Source organism: Acomys minous (assembly GCF_964271855.1).
Source record: "Acomys minous genome assembly, chromosome: 1".
In the NCBI taxonomy this organism is placed as follows: domain Eukaryota; kingdom Metazoa; phylum Chordata; class Mammalia; order Rodentia; family Muridae; genus Acomys; species Acomys minous.
In genome coordinates, this window is record NC_140483.1 from 113,232,099 (window position 1) to 113,256,514 (window position 24,416).

General features: G+C 35.8%; 2 protein-coding genes across 2 annotated transcripts in view; one reads left to right on the forward strand and one right to left on the reverse strand.

Moving 5' to 3' along the window:
- The window catches only part of RP1 (RP1 axonemal microtubule associated), a 296,647-nt gene that overhangs the window by 46,787 nt on the left and 225,444 nt on the right, over nt 1–24,416 (forward strand). The window contains exons 5-6 of the mRNA XM_084776855.1: nt 18,261–18,424; nt 23,913–23,999. Of these exons, the coding sequence (XP_084632981.1) occupies nt 18,261–18,424; nt 23,913–23,999 (251 nt within the window). The remainder of the gene's footprint in view (nt 1–18,260; nt 18,425–23,912; nt 24,000–24,416) is intronic.
- LOC311600063 (signal peptidase complex subunit 1-like) lies at nt 9,350–9,646 on the reverse strand (the record flags this gene model as incomplete). Its single annotated transcript, XM_084786318.1, has 1 exon — nt 9,350–9,646. One exon carries the CDS (start codon nt 9,644–9,646, stop codon nt 9,350–9,352), a length of 297 nt encoding a protein of 98 aa, XP_084642444.1.

Genomic DNA, 24,416 nt, shown 5'->3' on the forward strand with positions numbered 1-24,416 from the left:
CAAAGAAAGAGCCAAATCCAAGAAAACCAAAGAAGTGTATCTGGGGAACTGTAAAACTTCAAACTTATGAAATATGTATACAATAAGAAACCCATGTCAAAGGCGTAAACATATTTTCAACAAAACCATAGAAGTAAATCTCCACAATGTAAGATAAAAGATGATTATCAAATTCCAAGAGGCATACAGAATACCAAAAAGTCAAGATCATAAAAAGAAACTCTCCATATTATATAACAGTATAAGTTTACTATAAAGTTAGTATAAATTTAGTATAGCTTTAGTACCTTTATAGAACAAAGAAAGGATATTGAAAGATTTAAGAGAGAAAAAAATTAAAAGCAAGTCCATTTGAATAACAGCTGATTTTTATACGAAAGATTTATCTACAAAATTTATGTAGATTTATTGCCAAAAGCCAAAATGACATGAACAGTGTTCTACAAAATAATAAAACCACAGATGCTAGCCCAGACTATTATATTCAGCAAACTATCAATTATAATAGGAGAAGAAGGGAGAACTTACCATGATAAAAAGAGATTTATGGAACTTTTTATTTTTATTTTTATTTATTTTTATATTTATGGAACTTATGACCACTGATCCAGCAGTACAGATGATACTGGCAGGAAAAACTAGGCCTGAAGAGGTTAAACATTCCTATGAATGTACAGGAAATAATATATAGTTTTTGAACATTAAATCAAAGGAATTCTAATATAAACCAAAGAAATAAAATGACAGAAATTAACACATATTATTTAACAATAGCCTTTAATATTAATGGTCTTAACAAAAAAAAGAAAGAAAGAAAGAAAGAAAAAAGAAATGAACTAACAGATTGAATTTTAAGAACCATACCTCATTTCAGTCATATATGTTATCTTAAAGTAAGAAGGTATTCCAATAAAATATATAAAAGAAACAAACATACACAACTATTTTCATATCTGCCAAATGAAAACTAGTTAGAAGAGATATCAAGGGACACTTTATGCTTTCTAAAGAGAAAAGCCCATTAACAGGATGTTAAAATCTTAAACATATATGCAACAATACAGGATTACATAAAATAGAAAGATACTATGGAATTTACACAGAGGAGTAGGATGCAGGCTATCCTGGTGAAACCTAAGAGACTGTCACCAGACATTTGGCATGGGAGGGTCCTCCTGTCAGAAGTCTGGGGAAGGGGAATGGACAGAGGAGGGAAGGAGGGAGGGTGGGAATGGGAGGATAGGAGGGTGGGGATAGCAGTCAGGATGTGATGTGAATTGTTTATAATAAGTAAAATATACATTTAAAGGAAAAAGGTCAAAATGAAACAGACCTGGACGAAATAGAGACTCCTAACTCAAGTCAGTCTATACTTAAATGAATTCAAATTCCAGAACAAGCAGGTAACTTATATTGCTAATCCTTCTACATGGGAATAGCTCTGACACTGGCCAAGACATGAATGTCTATAAATAGACAACGCTTCTTGTTGGTTGAAGAACCCACGTGATTTAATTTTAGATGCCGTTCTTCACATGGCATGAATGAAGATTTACAGGTGTCTTTCTCCTGCCCTTACAATGAGCAGAGATCCAGCCTTAATTTCTCTGTGCCATCCTTCACACCTCATACTTTTGTAATGTTAGGACTGTATACTGCTTGTGAGAAATTATATGTTATCAGAAGAGAAGGACCAGACACTGATGCTGCATCAGACCTGACAGGATCCATTCCTCTCAGCTTTCTGAACGCTGACATCCAGCATCATCCTGCATCCTTCATGTTCCAGCCCCAAGCACTTCAGTTGCTGTCCCTCATCAACACAGGACAGCTCTCAGCACAGCCTCGAAGAGAGCTTCCGATCCCAATTGGTCCAGCAGTTCAGACTGTCCCATACTGGACTTAAATTTCTCAACATTTAGAAACTGGACTGCAAATGCTATTCCTAGCGTGCTTAACCATTTCCCCAATTGTATTTGGACCTCTACCAAGGTATTACTCATCCCAAATCATCAGGAAGAAGCCTTAAGGAGAGAACGACACCCCATTTCCCTTCAGGGAGGTTGTGTACGGTTCTGGTTGTTCTCTTGGGATCTGGATGTTTATTTGCATTGGGAGTGGCTTATATGCTATTATTGGTCTTATTCAGAGAGAAACTGAGGTTGAACTCAGGGATTTCTCTCCTTTCCTTTATCTTTCTTTCTTAGGTAGGGAGATAGGGGTTGAAAAGAAAGAAGGGGGAATATAGGAGTATATAGGCATAACAGGACAAAAAGTAGATTATTGAATCTACTCCTCAACTTAAGGCCTTAGCTGTTACTCACAAACAAGGTTATTTTTAATTCATTGGTATAGAGTTTTATATGTTGATGCAAAATAAGTTTAATTTTGATACATTGACATAGAATTCAAATTCAAGATTATTCTTCACCCACATTAAACATGTTTCTACTCTAATATAAGATAGTGTACCCATACAATTCAATTATAATACAAGGCTTACTTCCAATATCTTGAAGGTGCTATTGCAGGGTGGTTAGGATAATTAAATAATACAAATTAATTGTTAGTTAATTAACTCATGGTCATATCAACTACTAGTCTATGTCTGTCACAAGAATATACACCCTAGGTTAAAAAGATAGATATGATTCTATAGATAGATAGATAAGGTAAAATAGATAAGTTCCTCAAAAACCCCAGAGACCTACAGAATATGGCATTTAAAGATGCTTTTATGATCTTAAGGATCCTTTGACAATAAGACAGGTTAACTCCTGGCAACATGCAACATGCAGCCTACCTCAGGGAAGATGCTGGGCATCAGTGAACCTTCTGATGGAGATGGCTTCAAATGTGGCAAACTGGCCACTGTGCAAAAATGTCCTCATTTCTGTCACAAACAGAATTCTGCCTAAAATTGGGCAAGCTTGGATGAAGGCACAGTCAACAGCAAAACTCTTCCAAGACAGGGTAAGCAAATCCTCAATAGTTCCTGCTTCACAGATATAGATATATCTGCCAGATAGAATAAGTCAGAAGGCTGAAGATGATGCTCCCATGTTATAGAGAGCTATGGGTGATTTTCTAGGCAGTGAATTGTCTCTATCATTTTCTCATTTTGGAAGCTGCTATCTTGCATTTCCTGTTTATTCAGGTAATTAATTTTATTCCTTCTCAAGTCTCTGTTGGTGTTGAAGACCAAATAGTTTAGTTTTACAATTAAGCTTAGTCATTTAGGGGTTAAGATATTTTTAGGTCTAGATAGAGGTTTTCAGGTTGATAGAGATGAGCCATGATAGCTATTTATTTGCTTTCAGAATTGTAAACTCACTAAGATAGGAAAGATGTTTTCTTCAAGGTTGCCAAATACAAATAGGCAAAACACTATGAATGTTACATTTATATAATTCTTAATTGTTTCATGGTCCTTGCTATATGTAGTTTATTGTATATATATATATGTGATAATATAAATGTATATGTACAAAAATAAAATAATTAAAAAAGAATGAATGAATGCCCCAAAAGTAATACAAATGTATATGTAAAAGTAAAAATGGGATAAAAGAATTTTAAAAAACATACAAAACTAAAAAAACCCTACAGATTGACTCCAGAACAGTAATAGTGGATGCTTTCAATACCCTATTCTCACCAAAAATAAAGATACTCTGGATTTCAAGGATATTATAAATCTCATGGATGTAACAGAGATATACAGAACATTGCACCAAAACCCTAAATAAAGTACATTATTCTCAGCAGCCCAGAGAACTTTCTTCAAAATAGATCACATATTAGGACATAAAGCAAGTTTCAGCTAATATAGAAAAATTAAAATTCTGTCCTGCATTCTCTCTGACAACCATAGAATAAAAGTGGATATGATCATCAGTAGAAACCATAGAAAGTACACAAATTATGGAAACTAAACAATACACTACTGAATAACAATTGGATAAATAAAGAAATCAAGAAGGAAATTAGAAAATTTCTAGAATTGAATAAAAAAGAAACTACAACATGCCAAAATCCATGAGGTAAATGAAGACAGCCTTGAGGGGATAAATTTATAGCACTATACACCTATATAAATATTTATATATCTAAAATTAATAACATAATGATCCTCATGGAAACTTTAGAAAAACAAGAACAAATAACCTCCTACATAAAAAATGCAGACAAGAAAATATAATAAGAATCAGGGATTAAATTTATGACATAGTAATGACAAAACAAAAACCATCAGTGAAATGAAGAGCTGGTTCTTTGAAAATACTAACAAGATTGACAAACCTTTATCAAAATTAATTAAAACAGAAAGGACCCAAATTAATAAATGTTACAATAAAAAAGAGACATCACAACAGACACAGAGGAAATGAAAATATTTAAAAGGATAGTTAAATATATATATATATATTTTTTTTTCTGCCAAACTTGAAAATCTAAGAAAAAAGATGAATTTCTAGGTTTTCCAATGTTAACTCAAGATGAAGCAAATAATTTAAATAGAGCTTAAGGAGATAGAAGTAGTAATTTAAGAATCTCCCACCTTTAATTTCTGTACTCATGAGGTAGAGGCACAGAGATCTCTATGAGCTAGAGGTCAGCCTCATCTACATAGGGACAGGAAGCCTATAGCCAGTGCTATCCTAAATGAAAGAGAAACTCAAAGCATTTACATTAAAATCAGAAACAAGGCAAGGATGTCCATCACCTCCTCATTCAACGTGAGTTCTTGAAGTCTTAGTTGCTATAAGACAAGTGAAGGAGACAAATGTTCTACATATTGGAAAGGAAGAAGTCAAAGTATCTTTATTTATAGGTCATATTATACTAGATATAAAAGATCATAAATACTCCATCAATTTGTTCCTACAACCAACAAGCACATTCAGCAAAGTAGCAGGACACAAAATGAACATACAAAATCCAGTAGCTTTCCTACATAAAAGTAACAAATGCACTGAGAAAGAGATCAAGAAAACAATAACTAATTAATATTATCCTCAAAAAAAAATCTTGGAATAAATTGAATCAGCAAAATAAAAGATTTGTACATGAAAACTTTAAGACGCTAAACCAATGAAACTGAAGAAGATACTAGAAGATGAAAATGCCTCCTATGATGATGGATTTGGAGGATTAATGTGAAAATGGCAATGCTATGAAAAGCAATATAATGATCCCAACAACCCATATCAAAATTCCAATGCAGTTCTTCAAAGAAATTGACAAATTAATCTTAAATTTCACATAGACAATCGAAAGATACAGGACAGCTATAATGATTCTTAACAATAAAAGCTTGTGGAACTAACATCTCACAATTCATGATATTATAGAGCTATATTAATATAAAACAAGTTAGTACTAGGATAAAGGAGACTCCTTTATTAATGGTATAGAATTAAAGATCCAGATATAAATTCACACACCTGCAGCTACTTTCTTTAAACAACTTTACATTTTATTTATTGTGTGTGTGTGTGTGTGTGTGTGTGCGCACACGTGTGTGTGTGTGTGTGTGTGTGTGTGTGTGTGTGTGTGTGTGTGAGAGTGTGTGTGTACCATAGCCTATGGATGGAGATAAGTGGACTTGTATAAGTTGATTCTCTCCATCTACCACATGTGTCCTGGGCATCAAAGTCAGTTCTTGAGGCTTGTTACAATGTGTCTTTACCCACTGAATTATCACACCAGACTAGTTCACCTAATTTTTGACAAAGTACCCATTAATACACCTAAGAGAAAAGACATCATCTTCAATAAATGGTACTTGTCAAAATGGATGGCTGTGTATATGGGAATTAAAGGTGGATTCTTATCTTTTACCTTATGTAAATTTAACTCCAAATGGATCAAGAACCTCAATATAAGAGCCAACACTTTAAATTTGATAGAAGAGAAAGTAGGAAAGGGCTTTATGAATAAGATTCTCATAACAAAGGAATTAAGACCAACAATTAATGAATGAGATTGCTAGAAACTCAAAAGCTTTTGTACAACAAAGAAAAGCATCGTTTGAATGAAGAGGGAACATACAGAATGGAAAATGTCTTTATCAACTCTGCATCTGAGAAGGGATAAATATCTAGACACTTCAAAGAAATAAAAAACTCTAAACATTAAGAAATGTTTAGTTTAGTTTCTAATTGCCCAATTAAAAATGAGCATTGAACCTAGAAGATGCTCCACCATACAACAAGGACATATGCTCAACCATGTTCATAGCAGCCTTATTCATAATAGTCAGAATCAGGAAACAACCTAAATGTCCCTCAGTAGAAGAATGGATAAAGAAACTGTAGTACATTTACACTATGGAATACTACTCAGCTATTAAAAACAAGGAAATCCTGAAATTTGTAGACAAATGGATGGAACTAGAAATGGTCATACTGAGTGAGTTAACCCAGAAGCAGAAAGACTCACATGGTTTATACTCACTTATAACTGGACACTAGCCCAAAAGGCATGTCCTGTGAAAGTCTTCACTTACCAGGAGATTGGGATAGATGCAAGGACATCCTATTGGGACTCTAGGTGAGATAAATATAGGAGAATGGGGGAAATAGAGGGATCCAGAGAGTTCTAGAGACCTACAAGAAGAACATCATGATGGTGAATCTGGGCCTAGGGAGGTCTGTTCAAACTACTGCCCCAACCAAGGACAAAACAAGCAGTAAACATCGATCCCCTACTCTGATCTATCCAATGGACAGGACATTTTCCACAGTTGTGTGGAGAGCGGGGACTGACTCTGACATGAACTCTGGTGCCCCATATTTGACCACTTCCCCTATGACCATATAGTGGGGAGGAGGTCCCCCTTGGTCATAGACCTAGGGGAGGGGAATAAGGTGAAAGTGGGAGGGAATGAGGAATGGGAGGATACAAGTGATGTGATAGGATGGGATAACAGCTGAGATGTAATCCGAATAAATTAATTAAATAAAAAATAAAATAAAAAATGGGCATTCAAGTAAACAAAGAATTCCCAAAAGATGAAATAGAAATGGCTAAGAAACATTTAAAGAATTTTTTACATTCTTAGTTATGATGGAAATGCATATTTTAATTACTTTGAGATATTATATTACTACAGTAAGGATGATTAAGATAAAAAAGATGACAAATTGCTGGCATGGGTGGGAGAAAGGTAAACACTTAAGCGTTGCTGGTGGGAATGTAAGGTGGTTCAGCCACTACGAAGGTCCACACCAGACTGGAGAAAAACTGCCTTTGAGTTGTTGGTCTGTGGTTTTTAAATGACTTCTAAAGCAATATTAAGCTATTATCCTTGTACTTGGCTGCCTCCCAGAATCTGCATGTAACACCATATTGTTGAAGATATTACATACATTGGACATAGGATTTGATGGACTAGAGATAGAAGACTTGGAAGCTTGAAAGCCTTCTCATTTTGGAATGGAATCTATTCTTTTTTTTTTTTTGAGACAGGGTTTCTCTGTGTAGCCTTGGCTGTCCTGGACTCACTTTGTAGACCAGGCTGGCCTCGAGCTCACAGCGATCTGCCTACCTCTGCCTCGCAAGTGCTGGGATTAAAGGCGTGCGCCACCACGCCTGGCCCATGGAATCTATTCTTATATTGAATCTTCTCTCACTGGTTCAGACCAAAGTATCCCTCAGTCTTCCATCTTTCTGGGAAGGCAGAGTATAATTTTATTTGCATTTACATTTCAATTACATTTACAATGGTTCTATTTCCAAATAATTCATTTTTACAAGTAGCAGGGATTAGGAACTGAACACACACACACACACACACACACACACACACACACACACACACACACACACACTTTTTTATTTTTACCTTGAAGATAAAATTTGCTATTTAGTAACTTGTGAGCAAACCTATTAGGAAAATTGATGGAAAAGTAATTTTATTATTTTGGGTAAGTCACTAGAATAGAAGCACATGGCTGCATTTGAAATTTGTTTAACATTGGAAGAAGCTGTTGAACTGTTTCTAAATTATGGCACTGTTTCCTGTAACTTCATGTTAATAGACCACTTGCTCCCCCTCCATGCTAAGTTGCTTTCCCTCCTCAGCTATTTGTGCTGTCATCAGCACTGCTGTTCCACTCTGTGGTTTTAATTTGCATATCCCAAATGAGTAATGATGCAGGGCAAACATTTATGTATTCTTTTACTCTGTTCATATGATGAATTAGATTGGTGAATTTTGACCCTTATTTTTTTTATTCCTGACATAAACATGAAGGTTAAGTTGACTTCTTAATATTCCTCTACACTTTTCTGATTCTTGTAAAGTTAGCATAACTTTCATGATCTATAATTAATCATTTTTACTATGACATCTTTGCATATATTTTGATTTTCTAAAAAATCTTTCCCCCTAATGTTGGTATCAGAGTAGCATATATATATATGTATATATATATATGCTGGGTAAGTCACTAGAATAGAAATATATATATATATATAATTTTGAAATATTCTGAAAGGTTTCTGGAGAACTCATATTGTTGTTAGCAAATGAAAGGAAATTTCCAGTGAAGCCGTTTGATCCTGATTTTTAAAAAATAAAAATGGAAGGACAAGGAGGAGTCAGGAGCTCCACAGGGAGACCATCAAGGCCTGCGAATTTGGAGTCAGGGTGGCGTGCACACATGGATGCACCAAACAAGGACAATGCTTGCAGAAAACCTAGCACCGCCCCCACCTGGCAAGGACCTACCTCTGACATGCATTCTGGTGTTCAAGATTTGATTACTGCCCCTTGGCGAGGGGTGGGGGAAAGAGATACAGGATATCTTGATGAGACCTAATAGGCTGTGGTCACACGGTGGGGGAAGAGTGCCCCCCTCAAAGGTTTAGGGGAGGGGAATAGAGCAGAAGAGGGAAGGAGGGTGGGAACAGGAAGATAAGAGCAAGGGGATATCAATCGGGATATAATGTGAATACATTATAATAAATACTTTTCAAAAAGAAAAAAGTTAAAAAAGAATCTTACTTCACTTTTTGTCTATCTTTTTATTTTTAATTTATTTTTATATTTTAATTTAATTTTATTTTTACCAGTTATGATATGAGATGTTTATTTATTATGTACACCTGAAAGAAGCATTGCATATTTATATTTCCTGTTCTCTGTAAAAAGATTATGAAGAGATGGTAAAATAGTCATAAAATTAAAATATAATTGGATTAGAAATAAATCAAGGACAACTAGATCTCTGCACAGCTGCCCTGTGAGAGCCCAGGTGGTTTAAGCTCATGTTTTGTTTACAAAAGCAATTCAACTTACCTTACAGGAAAGAAAAGCAGGTGCGAATTGTGTGGGCTCCAATCAATTATTTTTAGCACGCCTCTTAATTTTTCTGTCCCCTGATTTCTTGTCTTCGGTGCCTAAGTCTTGAACAGGCAAGCACTTCAGGGGATGTTGGCGATAGATCAGCCACAGAGGAAGTGTCAGCACACACGAGAAAGCCAATCCAGCCATGTAGACAGTCCACCTAAACTGTGCAGCCATGTACCCGTACCCAACAACTGCAGAAAAAAGAGTAATTCCCTGAAACATCTGTCCAGATAGTTTCTGCCCTTTGTAATCCATCTGGGTGGATAGTGAGCTCAGGTATTCCAGCATGGTTGGCAGGGAAGATCAACACTGGGAATAAAAGGAGGGTAGTCGATTCTTAAGGCGTACATATGGCTTGCAGAATGAGACACTGAACATAGCCTGGCCAGCCTGCCTAGCCTGAAAGTCTATTTTTAATTTTTTACATATACATTTATATTATTACACATATATACAATAAACTATTACAGCAAGAAGAACCACGAAACAATCAGGAATTGTATAAATGTTACATTCATAGTGTTTTGGCTATTTGTATTCGGTAGCCTTGAAGAAAAGGTCCTTCCTATCTTGGTTCATGTAAAATTCTGAATGTAAATCAATATCTGTCTCCCCTCCCTTCCTCATCCTCTCTGTCTCTCCCTCCTTAGACTTCAGAAAGGGGAGAGTCCTCCCCTAACATCTGACTTCAGCCTATCAACCTGGATAGCAGGTTACCAAGAAGAGACTTGATACCCTATGAGCATATACAGGGGGAGGAAATCCCCCTCAGGAACAGTCATAGGGGAGGGGAATAAGGGGAAAATGGGAGGGAGGGAAGAATGGGAGGATACAAGGGATGGGATAACCATTGAGATGTAACAAGAATAAATTAATAAAAAATTAAAAAAAAAGAATTCTATTTAGCTCTGTGTCTCATTTTTTAATTAGGTTATTTGGGTTTGGTGGTGTTTAATTTCTTGAGTTATTTTTATACTTTGGATATTAGCTCTTTGTTGGATGTAGGATTGGTGAAGATCTTTTCCAAGTCTGTAGGCTGTTGTTTTGCTCTGTTGACAGGGTCCTTTATCTTACAGAAGCTTTTCAGTTTCATGAGGTCCAATTTTTAAATTGTTGATCTTAGAGCCTAAGCTGTTGGTGTTCTGTTCAGGAAGTTGTCTCTTGTGCCAGTAAGCTCAAGGCTATTAACCACTTTTTATTCTAACAGATTTAGTGTGTATGGTTTTATGTTGAGGTCTTTAATCCATTTGGACTTTAGTTTTGTGCAGGGTGATAGATATGAATGTATTTGCATTTTCTACATATAGCCATCCAGTTAGATCAGCACTATTTGTTGAAGATGCTGTCTTTTTTCCATTGTATGGAGTTAGCTTCTTTGTAAAAATCAAGCATCCCTAGGTGTGTGGATTTATTTCTGGGTCTTTGATTAGATTCCATTGATCAACCAGCCTATTTTTATGCCAGTACAATGCATATTTTATTACTGTTGCTCTATAGTACAGCTTGAGATCTGGGATGGAGATTCCTTCAGAAGATCATTTATTGTACTGGACTGTTTTTACTATTCCGTGTTTTTTTGTTTTTCCATATGAAGTTGAGAATTGATCTTCAAGGTCGGCAAAGAATTGTGTGGATATTTTGATGGGAATTGCATTGAATCTGTAGATTGCTTTTGGTAAGATGGCCAATTTTACTATGTTGATTCTCCTGATCCATGAGCATGGGAGATCTTTCCATCTTCTGAAATCTTCAAACTATTTCTTCAGAGATTTGAAAAAAATTTTCATACAAGTCTTTCATTTGCTTAGTTAGAATTACACCACCATACTTCATATAATTTGTGGCTCTTGTGAAGGGTGTTGTTTCTCTAACTTCTTTCTCAGCCTGTTTGTCATTTGTATACAGGAGGGCTACTAATTTTTTTTAGTTCATTTTGTATGCAGCCACTTTGCTGAAATTGTTTATCAGCTGTAGAAGTTCCTTGATAGAATTTTTGGGATCACTTATGGTCACTATCATATCATATTTGAATAGTAATAGTTGGACTTCTTCCATTTCAATTTGTATCCCTTTGATCTCCTTTAGTTGTTCTATTGCTCTAGCAAGGACTTCAAGTACTATTTTGAAGAAATAAGGAGTGGACAGCATTGTCTTATCCCTGATTTTAGTGGAATTGATGTAAGTTTCTCTCTGCTTAGTTTGATGTTGGCTATAGGATTGCTATCTCTTGAGTTTATTATGTTTAGGTATGTGCCTTGTATCTCTGCTCTCTCCAGGACTTTTAACATGAATGGGTGTTGGATTTTTTCAAATGCTTTTTCGGCATCTAGGGAGATGATCGTGTGTTTTTTCTTTCAGTTTGTGTATATGATGAGTTGATAGATTTCCATATATTAAACCACCCCTGCATACCTGAGATGAACTGTACTTGGTCACGGTGAATGATATTTTTTATGTGTTCTTGAATTCGTTTTATGAGTATTTTATTGAGTATTTTTGCATCAATGTTCATAAGAGAAATTCTCTTTTTTTTGTTGAGTCTTTCTGAGGCTTAGGTATCAAGGTGACTGTGGCCATAGAATGTGTTTGATAATGTTCCTTCTGTTTCTATTTTGCAGAATAACTTGAAGAGAATTGGTATTAGCTTTTCATTGAAGGTCTGGTAGAATTCTATGCTGAATGAGTCTGGTCCTGTGATTTTTTTTTTTGTTGGGAGACTTCAGAGACTGTCTCTATTTCTTTAGGTGTTATAGGACTATTCATCTTGTTCACCTGATCTTGATTCAATTTTGGTAATTCGTACTTATCAAGAAAATTGTCCATTTCATTTAGATTTTCAATTTTTGTGGCATATAAACTTTTCAAGTAAGACCTGATGATTCTTTGTGTTTCCTTGGTGTTTGTTGTTATGTCTCCCTTTTTATTTTTTATTATATTGATTTGAATACTCTCCCTCTGTCTTTTAGTTAGTTTGGCTAAGGTATTGTCGATCTTGTTGATATTTTAAAAGAACCAGCTCTTGGTTTCATTGATTATTTGAATTGTTTTCTTTGTTTTTGATTTATTGATTTCATCCCTGTGTTAGATGATTTCCAGCCATCTATTCCTCTTGGGTGTGTCTGCTTCTTTTTGTTCTAGAGAGTTCAGGTATACTGTGAAGTTGCTTCTATAGGATCTCTCCAGTTTCTTTATAAAGACAATTAGTGCTATGGACTTTCCTCTTTGCACTGTTTTCATTGTGTCCCATAAGTTTGGGCATGTTGTGCCTTCAGTTTCATTGAATTCTAGGACTTTATAATTCTTCTTTTTATTTTTTCCCTTACCCAGGGTTCATTGAATAGGGAGTTGTTCAGTTTCCATGAATTTGTAGGCTTTCTGTTATTTGTCTTGTTAAGTTCCAGCTTTAATCCATTGGTGGTCTGATAATATGCAAGGGAATATTTCAATTTTCCTGTATCTGTTGAGGTTTTCTTTGTGACCAAGTATATATTCTATTTTTGAGAAGGTTCCATGAAGTGCTGAAAAGAAGATGTATTCTTTTTTGTTTGGGTGAAATGTTCTGTAGGTATCAGTTAGATTCATTTGCTTCATGATGTCTATTAGTTTCATTGCTTCTGTCTTGATGATCTATCTATTGGGGGCCCAAGGGTGTTGAAGTCTCCCACTATTAATGTGTGGGGTTCCATGTGTGATTTTACCTTTGGTAATGTTTCTTTTACAAATGTGGGTGCTCCTGCATTTGAGGCATAGATGTTCAGAATTGAGACAATATCTTGGTATATTTTTCCTTTGAGGAGGATGGAATGGACTTCCCCATCTCTTTTGATTAGTTTTGGTTGAAAGTCTATTTTCTTAAATAGTAGAATGGCTACTTCTACTTGCTTCTTGGGTCTGTTTGTGTGGATTACAGTTTGCCAACCCTTTATTCTGAGATAATGTCTATTTTCATTGCTGAGGTGTGTTTCTTTTATGCAGTGGAATGATGGGTCCTTTTTTCCCTCATCCATTCTGTCATCCTGTGTCTTTTTACTGGGGAGTTGAGACCATTGATGTTGTGAGATATTAATCACCAGTGGTTGTTAGTTCCTTTATTTTCATGTTGGTGATGGTAGAGTATGTGTGTTTCCTTTCTTTTAGATTTGTGGATGTGGAGTTATTTATCCTGTGTTTTCCTAGGTGTAGCTAGCCTCCTTGAGTTGGAGTTTTCCTTCTAATATCTTCTATAGTGCTGGATTTGTTGCTAGGTACTGATCAAACTTGGTTTTGTCATGAAATATCTTGTTTTCTCCATCTATGGTGACTGATAGTTTTGCTGGGTGTGAAGGGACCTGACTCCAGGGACCTCAGGGACTCCAAAGACTCCAAAACCCTCAAAGACCCCAGTTTGCTTGACTAGACCATTTCCATGACAGGCTTCAGGTTTTCACTCTGGCTAATTAGGCCAAATGTCTAACAATTCCTGGAAAACTACAAGTAATGGACATGCACAGCACTTTGGGCACATAATCAGCTTATAGAATAAAATGACTAGATAGCATAGTTTTATTACTTAATGATCTTGGTAAAGAATACAGCTGGCCCCATCCAATCAAATTAAAGGCCAACTACTGAGTAAGAGCCAAAACCTCAGTGGTTCAAAAAGTCCTCAGTAACCAAATGAACAGCCAATCTTGAATCCTCTCATATACTCTGACTCAATTCTGACCAATCAATTAGAACTTGTCACAAATTCCCCCAACTGTCTGTAAATTGAGCCTGCATGCTCATTTCGGGGTTGTCCTATAGAAGAGAGAGGTGATCGCATCATGCCTCATCATAAAAACACTCTTTGTTTTCGCATACAGCCTTGGGGTCTTTCCTCAGCAGATCACCCAGACCCTAACAGGTATAGTAGTCTGGGTTGGCATTTGTGGTCTCTTAATGTTTGCATGACATCCATCCAGCCCCTTCTGGCTTTCATAGTCTTTGTTGAGAAGTCAGGTGTAATCCTGATGGGTATTTAGTTTATATGTGACTTGGTCTTTTTTTCTTGCAGCTTTTAATATTCTTTCTTTATTCTGTATATTTAATGTTTTGATTATTATGTGGCAGGAGGATTTTCTTTTCTGGTCCAATCTATTTGGAGTTCTGTAGGCTTCTTGTATGTTTATGGTCATTTCTTTTTTAGGTTGGGAAAGTTTTCTTCTATGAGTGTATTGAAAATGTTTTTTGGGCCTTAGACCTTAGACTTTTCTCCTTTATCCTATTGTTCTTAGAGTTGCTCTTTTTATACTGTCCCAGATTTCTTGGGTATTTTGTGTTAGAGACTTTTTGCTTTTAATATTTTCTTTGGTTGATGTATCGATAACTTTGATTGCATCTTCCACACTTGAGATTCTCTCTTCCATCTCTAGTATTCAATTGGCATTGCTGCTTTCTGTGGTTTCTGTTCTCTTCCCTATGTTTTCCAACTCCAGGATTGCCTCAGATTGTATTTTCTTTTGTTGCTTCTAGTTCCTTCTTTAGGTCTTTAATAGTTTTATTCATTTCTTTCTTTTGTTTGAATTTTCCTGTAATTTTTCATAGGATTTGTTCAATTCCTTCATCTATTTGGATGTATTTTCCTGTAATCCTTTATAAGATTTATTCAACTCTTTCATCTGTTTGAATGTATTTTCCTGTATTTCTTTGAGTGATTTATTTTCCTCTTTCCAGGGTTCTATCATCTTCATCACCTCAGATTTAAAGTTTTCTTCTTGCCCTTCATGGGTGTTCATATTTCCAGGGCTTGCTGTGGTAGAATCACGGGTTTACAGGGGTGTTATATGGCTCTGAGTTTTGTTGCTAGTCTTCTTGAACTGGCCTCTAGGCATCTATTTGTCTCTGGTGTTAGCAGGTCTAGATGTTCCTCCAATGGGGTCACTGTCCGTGTCCCACTCGGGCCTGGAAGGTTGGGACCAAGGAAGGATAGCTCGAAGCTGAAGGTTATTTGCTAGGGCTATCTACTGGCTTTCTCACAATGGTGGACAGTGGGCATTGTATCCTGCACCCAGATCAGCACAGCTAGATTGGCTGTCTGTATTCCAGCTGGGTTAGGCAAGAGAGGAGCAGGCAGAGAGAGTTCCAGGCCCAAAGCTCTTCAGGTGCCCTACAGTCCTTTTCAAGATGGCAGGGATCTGCCTATCTTCTCTGTGTTCCACATGGGCTAGGCCAGTAAGCACCTGGGGGGCTGTTGGAGATCAGAACCCATACCTTCTTGGATGCCTCACAGACCTTCTTCACATGGCAGCAAATGGGGTTGTGGTCCATGCCAGACTCAACTCTCCCTATCTGCTCTGTGTTTCAGATGGGCCAGGCTGGTAAGCAGCTGGGGGCCTGAGAGGGATCTGTGCCCAAAGATGCTTGGGTGCTCCACAGGCCTTTTTGAGATGGTAGAGCTCTGTCTGTCTTCTCTGCTACCCAGATGGGCTAGGCTGGTAAGCATCTGGTGGCCAGAGAGAGATCCAAGTCCAAAGTTGCTTGAGTGCCCCACAGTCTTTCTCTGGATGGCAGCTAATGTGGATTGTGACTGGTGATGGCACCCAGCTCTGCCTGTCTGCTCTGTGTCCCAGATGCGGTAAGCAGCAGACAGGCAGCAAACTCCCAAAGCTGCATGGGTGTCTTACAGTCTTTCTCAAGATGGCGGCTAATTTGGGTTTTCCCCCTAGACTTTTCTGTGAGTTAGTTGGATGGCCAGGGGTCAAACCCACCCATTCTCCACACAATGTGGATCTCTCTCACCTTGGAATTAGCAACATTGGTGTTTTGTAGCTCTCAGGTTGGTCTTTAGGTCACAGTGTAGTCCTGGTTGTCCTGTTGATCAGAAGCAGTGTGTGATAGGTGCTGCCATCTTGGATCGTTTCTGTCTATCTTTTTATTAATGAATTTAAATATTTCCCACCCCATATAAAAAAAGAGAAAAATATATTATAGATGTATATTCTATAGATATGTTTTCTAAATATAGAAAATAGTTTTAAAAAATTAATTTTGTATATGGAGTGATTATTTCAGGCATTTATCAATGTATTTTCAGGTATTTACCAACACTTGCATTCTGCTTTATTTTAAGGTACTTATTCACCTCTTCAACACATTTTTTATCTTTAGGCCTGATGGGGTATATGAGAATTGGGGTATATATATATATTTGGTTTTTTTCTCCTTCCTATTTATGAGAAATATAGGTTAGATACATTATAACTACTTTAAGCCTTCTGTTTCCTCATCTCTGAGTGTGTAGTCTATAAAGATTATAGACTGTGTTTGTACTTTCCTTAATTTTTATTGATATGGGTTGCATGCTCCCTTTGGCTTCTTGGTTGTTCTCTTTACATTTTGATTTAGTTAGCTTGTCTGTGGTCTAGTCTTACCTCACAAAAATTTTATAATAAGAAAGTTTTGTGTTAGTTTTTCTCATGTTTTTTTGGTAGAGGGCATATGTATTTTTATGTAGAATATAAGTAGATTAAGAATGAAGACATCTCATGTGTCCTAAGCCCACCTCCCTAGATACTGGGTTTCTAGAAATAACTCAATGATCTGTTGCCTTCTGATTGACTGGAATTAAGTTTTAAACTAAAATAGGAATCTTGGTTAAGAATTTTTAGATTTGACTCCATTTTATAGCATCTTCTTGCAAGGATAAGGGTTTAATGACTTATGGAGGGGCAGTTATCTTTAGTAAACAGACATCACATTTCATTATATAAAAAATTTCTGTCTTTATACTTTTTATCATTTTCCACCTTTGTAATTGGAAATGTAATTTCTCTCCTTATTGGTCTGTCCTTAGAACATTTAGCAGTCAGTTCTCTGTGAGATTCTTGTTAAACTACTAAGGCTGTAGTGGTTGAAAAGCTTAGTTACACTTTACTCCCTCAATCACCAACGTCCTTGGAATGTACCAGCAACATCCAGAGCACTCTAGCTCTAATATCTGAAATTTAACTATTTCTGCTATTGATAAAAATTGTTGGTGTCTTCTACTAATTAAATAATTTATTTTTCACAAAAGGAGCATCACCAAAAAGATATGGTAGATTAGTATGCCATTTTATCCTGTGCTAGACAAGTAAAATAAAACTGAGTTTTAAAGTAGAGTTTACAAATATAGCATTTATTTGATATATTTCTAGAATTTAAATCTAGAATTTGATTATTTATTATAATGATCAAGTGTGAAATATACTTTAATTCAAGTTTGGAACAAAAAATTACAGTCTAATAACAGAATGTCATTTGTATCCCTGTCTCTGAACTGATTGTTATTTTTCTTTTGTACAATTGTGAGCATGCTTTCTAATTTCACACCAATTAACATGTAGGCCACAGTTCTGATGGTTAGCCTCCAAATCACCTGGTGAAATTAAAATGAACCTGTATTAAGATGCTGTGAACTCTATTATATTCAAAATGAGTCATTTATAACACTGCTTTGGTATTGCTGCTGATACACAGTTTATTTCATATATTTGGACCTCAGCATTATCTGTTGATGGGAAAGTTAAAATAATGGATGTGAAATGGCTCAAATTCCTTATGACTACTTTAAAAAATACATACATAAAATAAATATTTGAAATGCTTAATTCTTGGTGTATTATTTGATCAAACTGGGAGTTTCATGGAAGTTTTAGAGAGACTCATAGAGTTTAGGCATGACCAGAAACAATAGGTCAATATTATCTACTTTTGTTTTTAAATTTATTTGCAATCACAATGTGGTTTTGACAATTATATTGAGAATTTTATAGAAGCAAATTTGAAACTCAGTGTTATAACACTTTTCCAAATGAGTTGAAAAAGAGTAACTTTGATCTATCTTGAACCCTCTCTTTGTAATGGTCTGCCATAACATTGTATGCTATTTGTGCTTCTGTAGGTGGAAACTGGAAAGTTTCAATAACCACGAGTGACTTTCCAAATGCAGGGACCAGCTCACAGGTTTATATCATATTATATGGACAATATAGAAGTTCAGCACCTATATACCTTTATGGAAGAGATGGGACTCAGTTTCAGGATGGACATGAAGATATCTTTACTGTAAGTCATAAAATGGAGCAAAACTTATTAATGAAGTGATACAGCTGGTGGAGCTTTGGACTTGGTACACTTATCAACTTTGTTCTTCCTATTAAATACCATATATCTTGTAGATTATCAGTCAAAAGAAATTCATGGCTGTCATTGTTCTAGCAAATTTACCATAAGTAAATCCACCACATGGGAAGAAGCAATAGCTAGGGAGCAGTATGCTCTAAAAATATGGTTGACTATCATAAAAAAGAGTTCATGTTACTCTGGTTCCATAGATAAAATTTAAAGTTAAGGTAAAATGATTAAGTAATGAAGGCAAAAAGTTGTTATCAAGCTATTGTTCCTCATCACTCCTTTTTACCTTTTGTCAAGTTATCAGATCATGGAAAGGTATACTACGATCAGAATCTAGAAAGAAATAGCGGTAGAAAATATAAAGCAGGAGCAACTAATTCCGTGTTGTTAAACTACAGTTAGAAATAACTGAAATAAAAGTAAACTTGAAGTGAATCAAACATTACCGGTAGTTCATATGACTTCATACATTCTGAGGGGACAGATAGAATTGTAGTAAATCTGATCAAAAGAATAAAACTGACAGCCAGAATTGGTTAGGTTCCTTAAATATTTCCATAGGTATGGGACATTCACTCTGATGTGACCTTTAGCATTTTGTTTACTACAGCCTGATTATTTAGTGCATATTTCTTACAGAAGACACTGAAGTATTTGGGAGCATAATAATAATTATAAACTATCTTTTTCATATGTTTTATATCAGTCAGGAGATTTTTTTCTTGTATTGATAGTGAGTGTAAGTATATAAAAAACAAAGTGTTGGCCACACCAGGCTGGGACTCAGGTAGGCAATTTTGACTCTCCTGTCCTCCAGCATAGTGTCTCTCCAGTTCCATCTGAGACCTGTAGCAGACTTCTTTCAGGACCCTATTCTCCCATCATGCCCCCATTTTCTGGGGACTCCATCAAAACTTGTCATGGAGTCAGATTTCTTCCTTCATATGGACCCTCTCAGCACCCATTTCTAGTGCATCTCTGTTCCACTGTGCCATTCCCAGACACCTAGAAACAATTTACCCTGTAGGTACTTACTCAGGTAGATAGTTCACATGATGCTTCCTATCCTCCATTGTGATCTCTCTTTTCTTATCCTCAGCCTGGAAATAATCTGCTTACAGGTACCCATTCTCCACCTCAACTTCAGTCACTGAAAACTCCAACTCTTGGTTCAGAGTCAGGGTCTCCATAGCCCTTTTATTCCTGTCTTTTCAAATCATTTTTTGTCTTACTGCAGTCTGTTTGTAGACTCTTCTTCCCACTACCTCTAACTTCCTGAAGACCCTGCCTCTTGGGGTGCACAAGATAACCTTAGCTGTTTTCCCCAAGCCTACGTCTATCCTCTCTGTACACAACAACCTGCAGCAGCTCATGGCTACCACAGCCTCAGAGATGGCAACAGAAACCAAGCAAAGGAATAGCCAACCAACAAAGACAAGACAAGATATCGGCTAGATCATGTCAATCATCTCAACACCAGATGTCTAGACACTAGCATAAAACCATAAATGTTAACAGCAAAGACAATGTGCCTCAACAAAATCTCAGTGACTCCATAACATTAGACCATGAGAAATACAATATAGGCATATGACAAGGACTTCAAAATAGCCATTATGAATACATTCAATATGTCTCTACCAGAACCCACTGAGAAATGCAGTATAGCTGAGGCTCGGGATAAAGACTTTAAAATGGCAATGATCGAACTCTGGTACCTCATATTTGACCATGTCCCCTGGAGGGGGAGACCTGGTGGCACTCAGAGGAGGGATAGCAGGATACCAAGAAGAGACTTGATACCCTATGAGCATATACAGGGGGAGGAAATCCCCCCTTAGGAATAGTCCTAGGGGAGGGGAATAAGGAGAAAATAGGAGGGAGGGAAGAATGGGAAGATACAAGGGATGGGATAACCATTGAGATGTAACAAGAATAAATTACTAAAAATTAAAAAAAACATAAATAAATAAATAAAAAGGAAGTTCAATGTACAAAAAAATGGCAATGATAACTATGTTCAAGAACCTTAAATAGGATGTGAATAATGAAGTCTGTGAAAACACAAACTAACAGTGGAATGAAATAGTGAAACAACGCAAAACATGAAAGTAGAAAGATAATCACCTCAAAAAATCTAAACTAAAGTAAAACTAAAAATGCAAAATATAGGATATCAAACAAAAACTTCAGTGTTAAGCCTCACCAACACAGTGTAAGATATGAAACATGGAAGAGAAACTCTCTGGAATTGAAGACAAGGTAAAAGAAATGAACACCCCATCAAAGAAAATATTAAACTTAAAAAAAAGGAAAGAAATCCAAGACTCAGATATCCAGAAAATCCAAGGTACTGTGAAAAATCAAATCCATAAATAACAGAAATAGAGGAAGGAGGGAAAAAAACCAAGGATAAAAACACAGAAGATATTTTAAAAAAAACTTACAGAATGAACATTTCCAACCCCAAATTAAGAGATACCTAAAAAGGTACAAGAAATATGTAGAATCTCAAATAGACATAATCAGAAAAGAAATTCCCCATGGCATATAATAACAAAAACAATAAATGTATAGAAGAAAGAAAAACATTAAAGGATACATGGAAAAGAGACAAAGTGACTCATACAGATAGACACATTTGTTAGCATCTGATATCTCACTGAATATTCTAAAAACCAGAAGGACTTGGATGGATGTTACACAAGAGATCACAGATGCCAGCCAAGACTATCAATCACAATATACATAGAACAAATATTCCACAATAAGACAAAATTTATGCAGTATCTATTTAGAAATCCACCTCTATAGAAGGCACTAGAAGGAAAAATTCAGTCTGAAGAGATTAACAACATAAAAAGATACCAGAAATAAATAATCTCAAAGCATCTTCCCCCAATCTCCCCTCCCCTACTCCTCAGAAAAGGAACCTCCCTCCTCCTACCCATCCAAGTTGCATCAGAACTAAGCACTTCCTCTTCCACTGAGGCCAGGCCAGACAGCCCTAGCAGAAGAAAGTGATGGAAAAGCAGGCAACAGAGTCTATTGACAACTGTTTCTAATGTGCTTTCTCTCTCTCTAATTTGGATGCTTTTAATTTGTTCTTCTTGATAAATTGTTCTACGTAAAATTTTCAGTGGATTGCTGAGTAGAAGTGACAAGCCTGGAGTAATTGTCTTGTTTGTGATTGGGAGCAATCCGCCAATCTTTGATCTTTAAGGATTTTATCTTTGGTTTTAACATAAACGTCCTCATATCATGTATAGGGAGTTCTTTTTTTTTTTTTTTTTTTTTTTTTGTTTTGTTTTTTGCGACAGGGTTTCTCTGTGTAGCCTTGGCTGTCCTGGACTCACTTTGTAGACCAGGCTGGCCTCGAACTCACAGTGATCCACCTGCCTCTTCCTCCCGAGTGCTGGGACTAAAGGCATGCGCCACCACGCCTGGCTTGGGAGTTCCTTTTTAGTTCTAGTTTTTTTCAACAACAATAAGAACATCCAACTTACCCCCCAAAAGTGTTGATTTTTGTCAATATTTTAGCAATGTCTTGATTATATGTGTTTCCTCCTTATTCTATTTTTAAATATTTGTTACGTTACTCTTGTTATATTTTTGTTTAACCAATGCCCATTCCTTGGATGAATTCCAGTTTGTTACAATTTAGCATACTTTTCCGTATGCTTCAAGATTCAGCCTCTCAGCATTGCAGATTTTTGTGCCAGAGTTTCTTAGGGCACCAATCTGTACCTTTCTTCCTTAGTTGTGCTCCCTTTGGGTTTGACACCAGCATCATGCTAACCTTGTAGAAGGCATTAGGAAATGCTCTCACATGTTCTCATGTTTGAAAGAGTTTGAAAGAAAATTGGTGTTAGAATTCAGTAGGGAAGACTTCTGTTTTATGCTTCTCTTAGTTGCTATGTTTTGAAATTATGAATTTAATCTCTTGTTATAGACCTTTTTGTCTTGCCTATTATATAAGTTTTGGTGGTTTGGGTATGTCTATAACATTTCTAGTAAATTTAGTTTTTAATAACTGTAATTCCCAATAAATTTAATTTGTTGACATTATATACAATATTTTTATAGTTATATATAATATTCTTTTTTATTCATGCCATATGAAGAATGGCATCTGATATTAATTCATAGGAGTTTTATAGCCACCAAGAAGCATTGTCTATGCATAGACATTCGTGTCTCAGCCAGTCTCAGAGCTATTCTCATATAGTGGGATTAGCAATATGAGTTACCTGCTTGTTCTGCTGTTTAAATTCTATAACTATTTTTGTAAAGTTTTAAAATAAGGGCTGGAGAGATGGCTCAGCCATTAAAGGCTAGGCTCACAACCATTAAAAATAATGTCTCATATTACGTGTCTAGCTTTACCAATTTAAATTGTTCTCTTCTTTTACTTAGAGTAGCCAAAAGACTATAAATTCTGCTGATTCTTTTTCTGAGGAACTGTCTTTATTTGAGAGATTCTTTTCTTTTTTTAAAAATTGCATATTCATCAGTTTAATGTCCCTGAACTTTCTTCTACGGTAGAAAATTACATTATGCATTTAAGGTGTTTCCTTATTTTTTATTTATGTGGTTATAGTTAGGATTTTCCTTCTGAACTTCATTTATATTATTTTCCATATGTACTATTTTGGTTTAGTTTATCTCCATCCATTTCATAATTACTGTGTAATTTCTTGCTTGACAAACTCATTGAGTATGCTGTTTATTTTACATATAAATTTTCCAGTTTCCTAATATTCATTTCTAGTTTTATTTCATTGTGTGTGATTATATATATGATGTATATATATCTAAGTTAAAATCTCCTCTACTTTTTTGTCAGTGTATTACTATATAGTATGGGCTTAGAATTTACTGCCTAAGACTAGCTGACATCAAACTAGTGACCTTTTTTCTTCTTCTGAGCGTTGCAATTACAGGTATGTACCACTATACCCAGCCATAATCTTTTTGAAATTTCAAGAACTAGATGCATTATATAACACATGGTTTATATTAAGGAATGTTCTGTGCATACTTGAGAAGATTATATATTTGTTGTTGAATGAAGGTTAAGTAGATGTTAGGCCAAGCTCCTTCCTTGTGGTCTTATTTTTTTTTTTCTGTTATTTAAGCTATGTTTCTACAGCTTATTAGAGCAGACTGTGTGTTCCTTTACATGATCTTGTTAAATCTTTCTTCACTGGGATGAGTATGTACCTTAGTGATACAGCATGTTCTCAGCACATATGAGACCCTGGGTTCAGTCTATAGCACCACATTTTTGGCTTCATATGTTTCAGTGCTCTGTTGTTGGTGTACGTGTTTGTCATCATGATCTCTTTATAAGTATGTAATGTTCTTGTATGAGCTGTATTAAAAAGTATAAGTAAAATATATTTTCTTGACTCTTTAGATCACAGTTGGGGATATAGGAATGCCATTTAAAATTCGTGTTGGCCATACCAATTCTGGGTGCTCCCCTTCCTGGCACTGTAAGAGGGTAAGGATGTCAATTTGTTCTTATTTTACACAAACTTCCCTGCAGATTCCTTCCAGGAATCATGTTTTGGTGAGACATTTTGTAAGTACTGTGAACCGGTGGAGTCACTGCAGCGTTCCCTAGACAGCACTGTTACTTGCCCTCTGTAGTTAATTAGTCCCAACTGACTGAGCAGAAAAAGCTTCAAATAAGTAACATTTCTCTTTCTCTATAAAGAAAAAAGAATACTTGAAGCCACTTTGAAATCCACAGAGTTCTGGATGTACTTGAATTACTGTTAAAAGATGATAACTTAATGTTGGTAATAGCTATTGTTAAAAGATGATAGTAATGATGTTAAAAGTTAAAAGATGACTGTCTCTATAAGCATCTGTTTCAAAGAAGATGTGAGTATACGTCTTTAGTGATATATCTTTA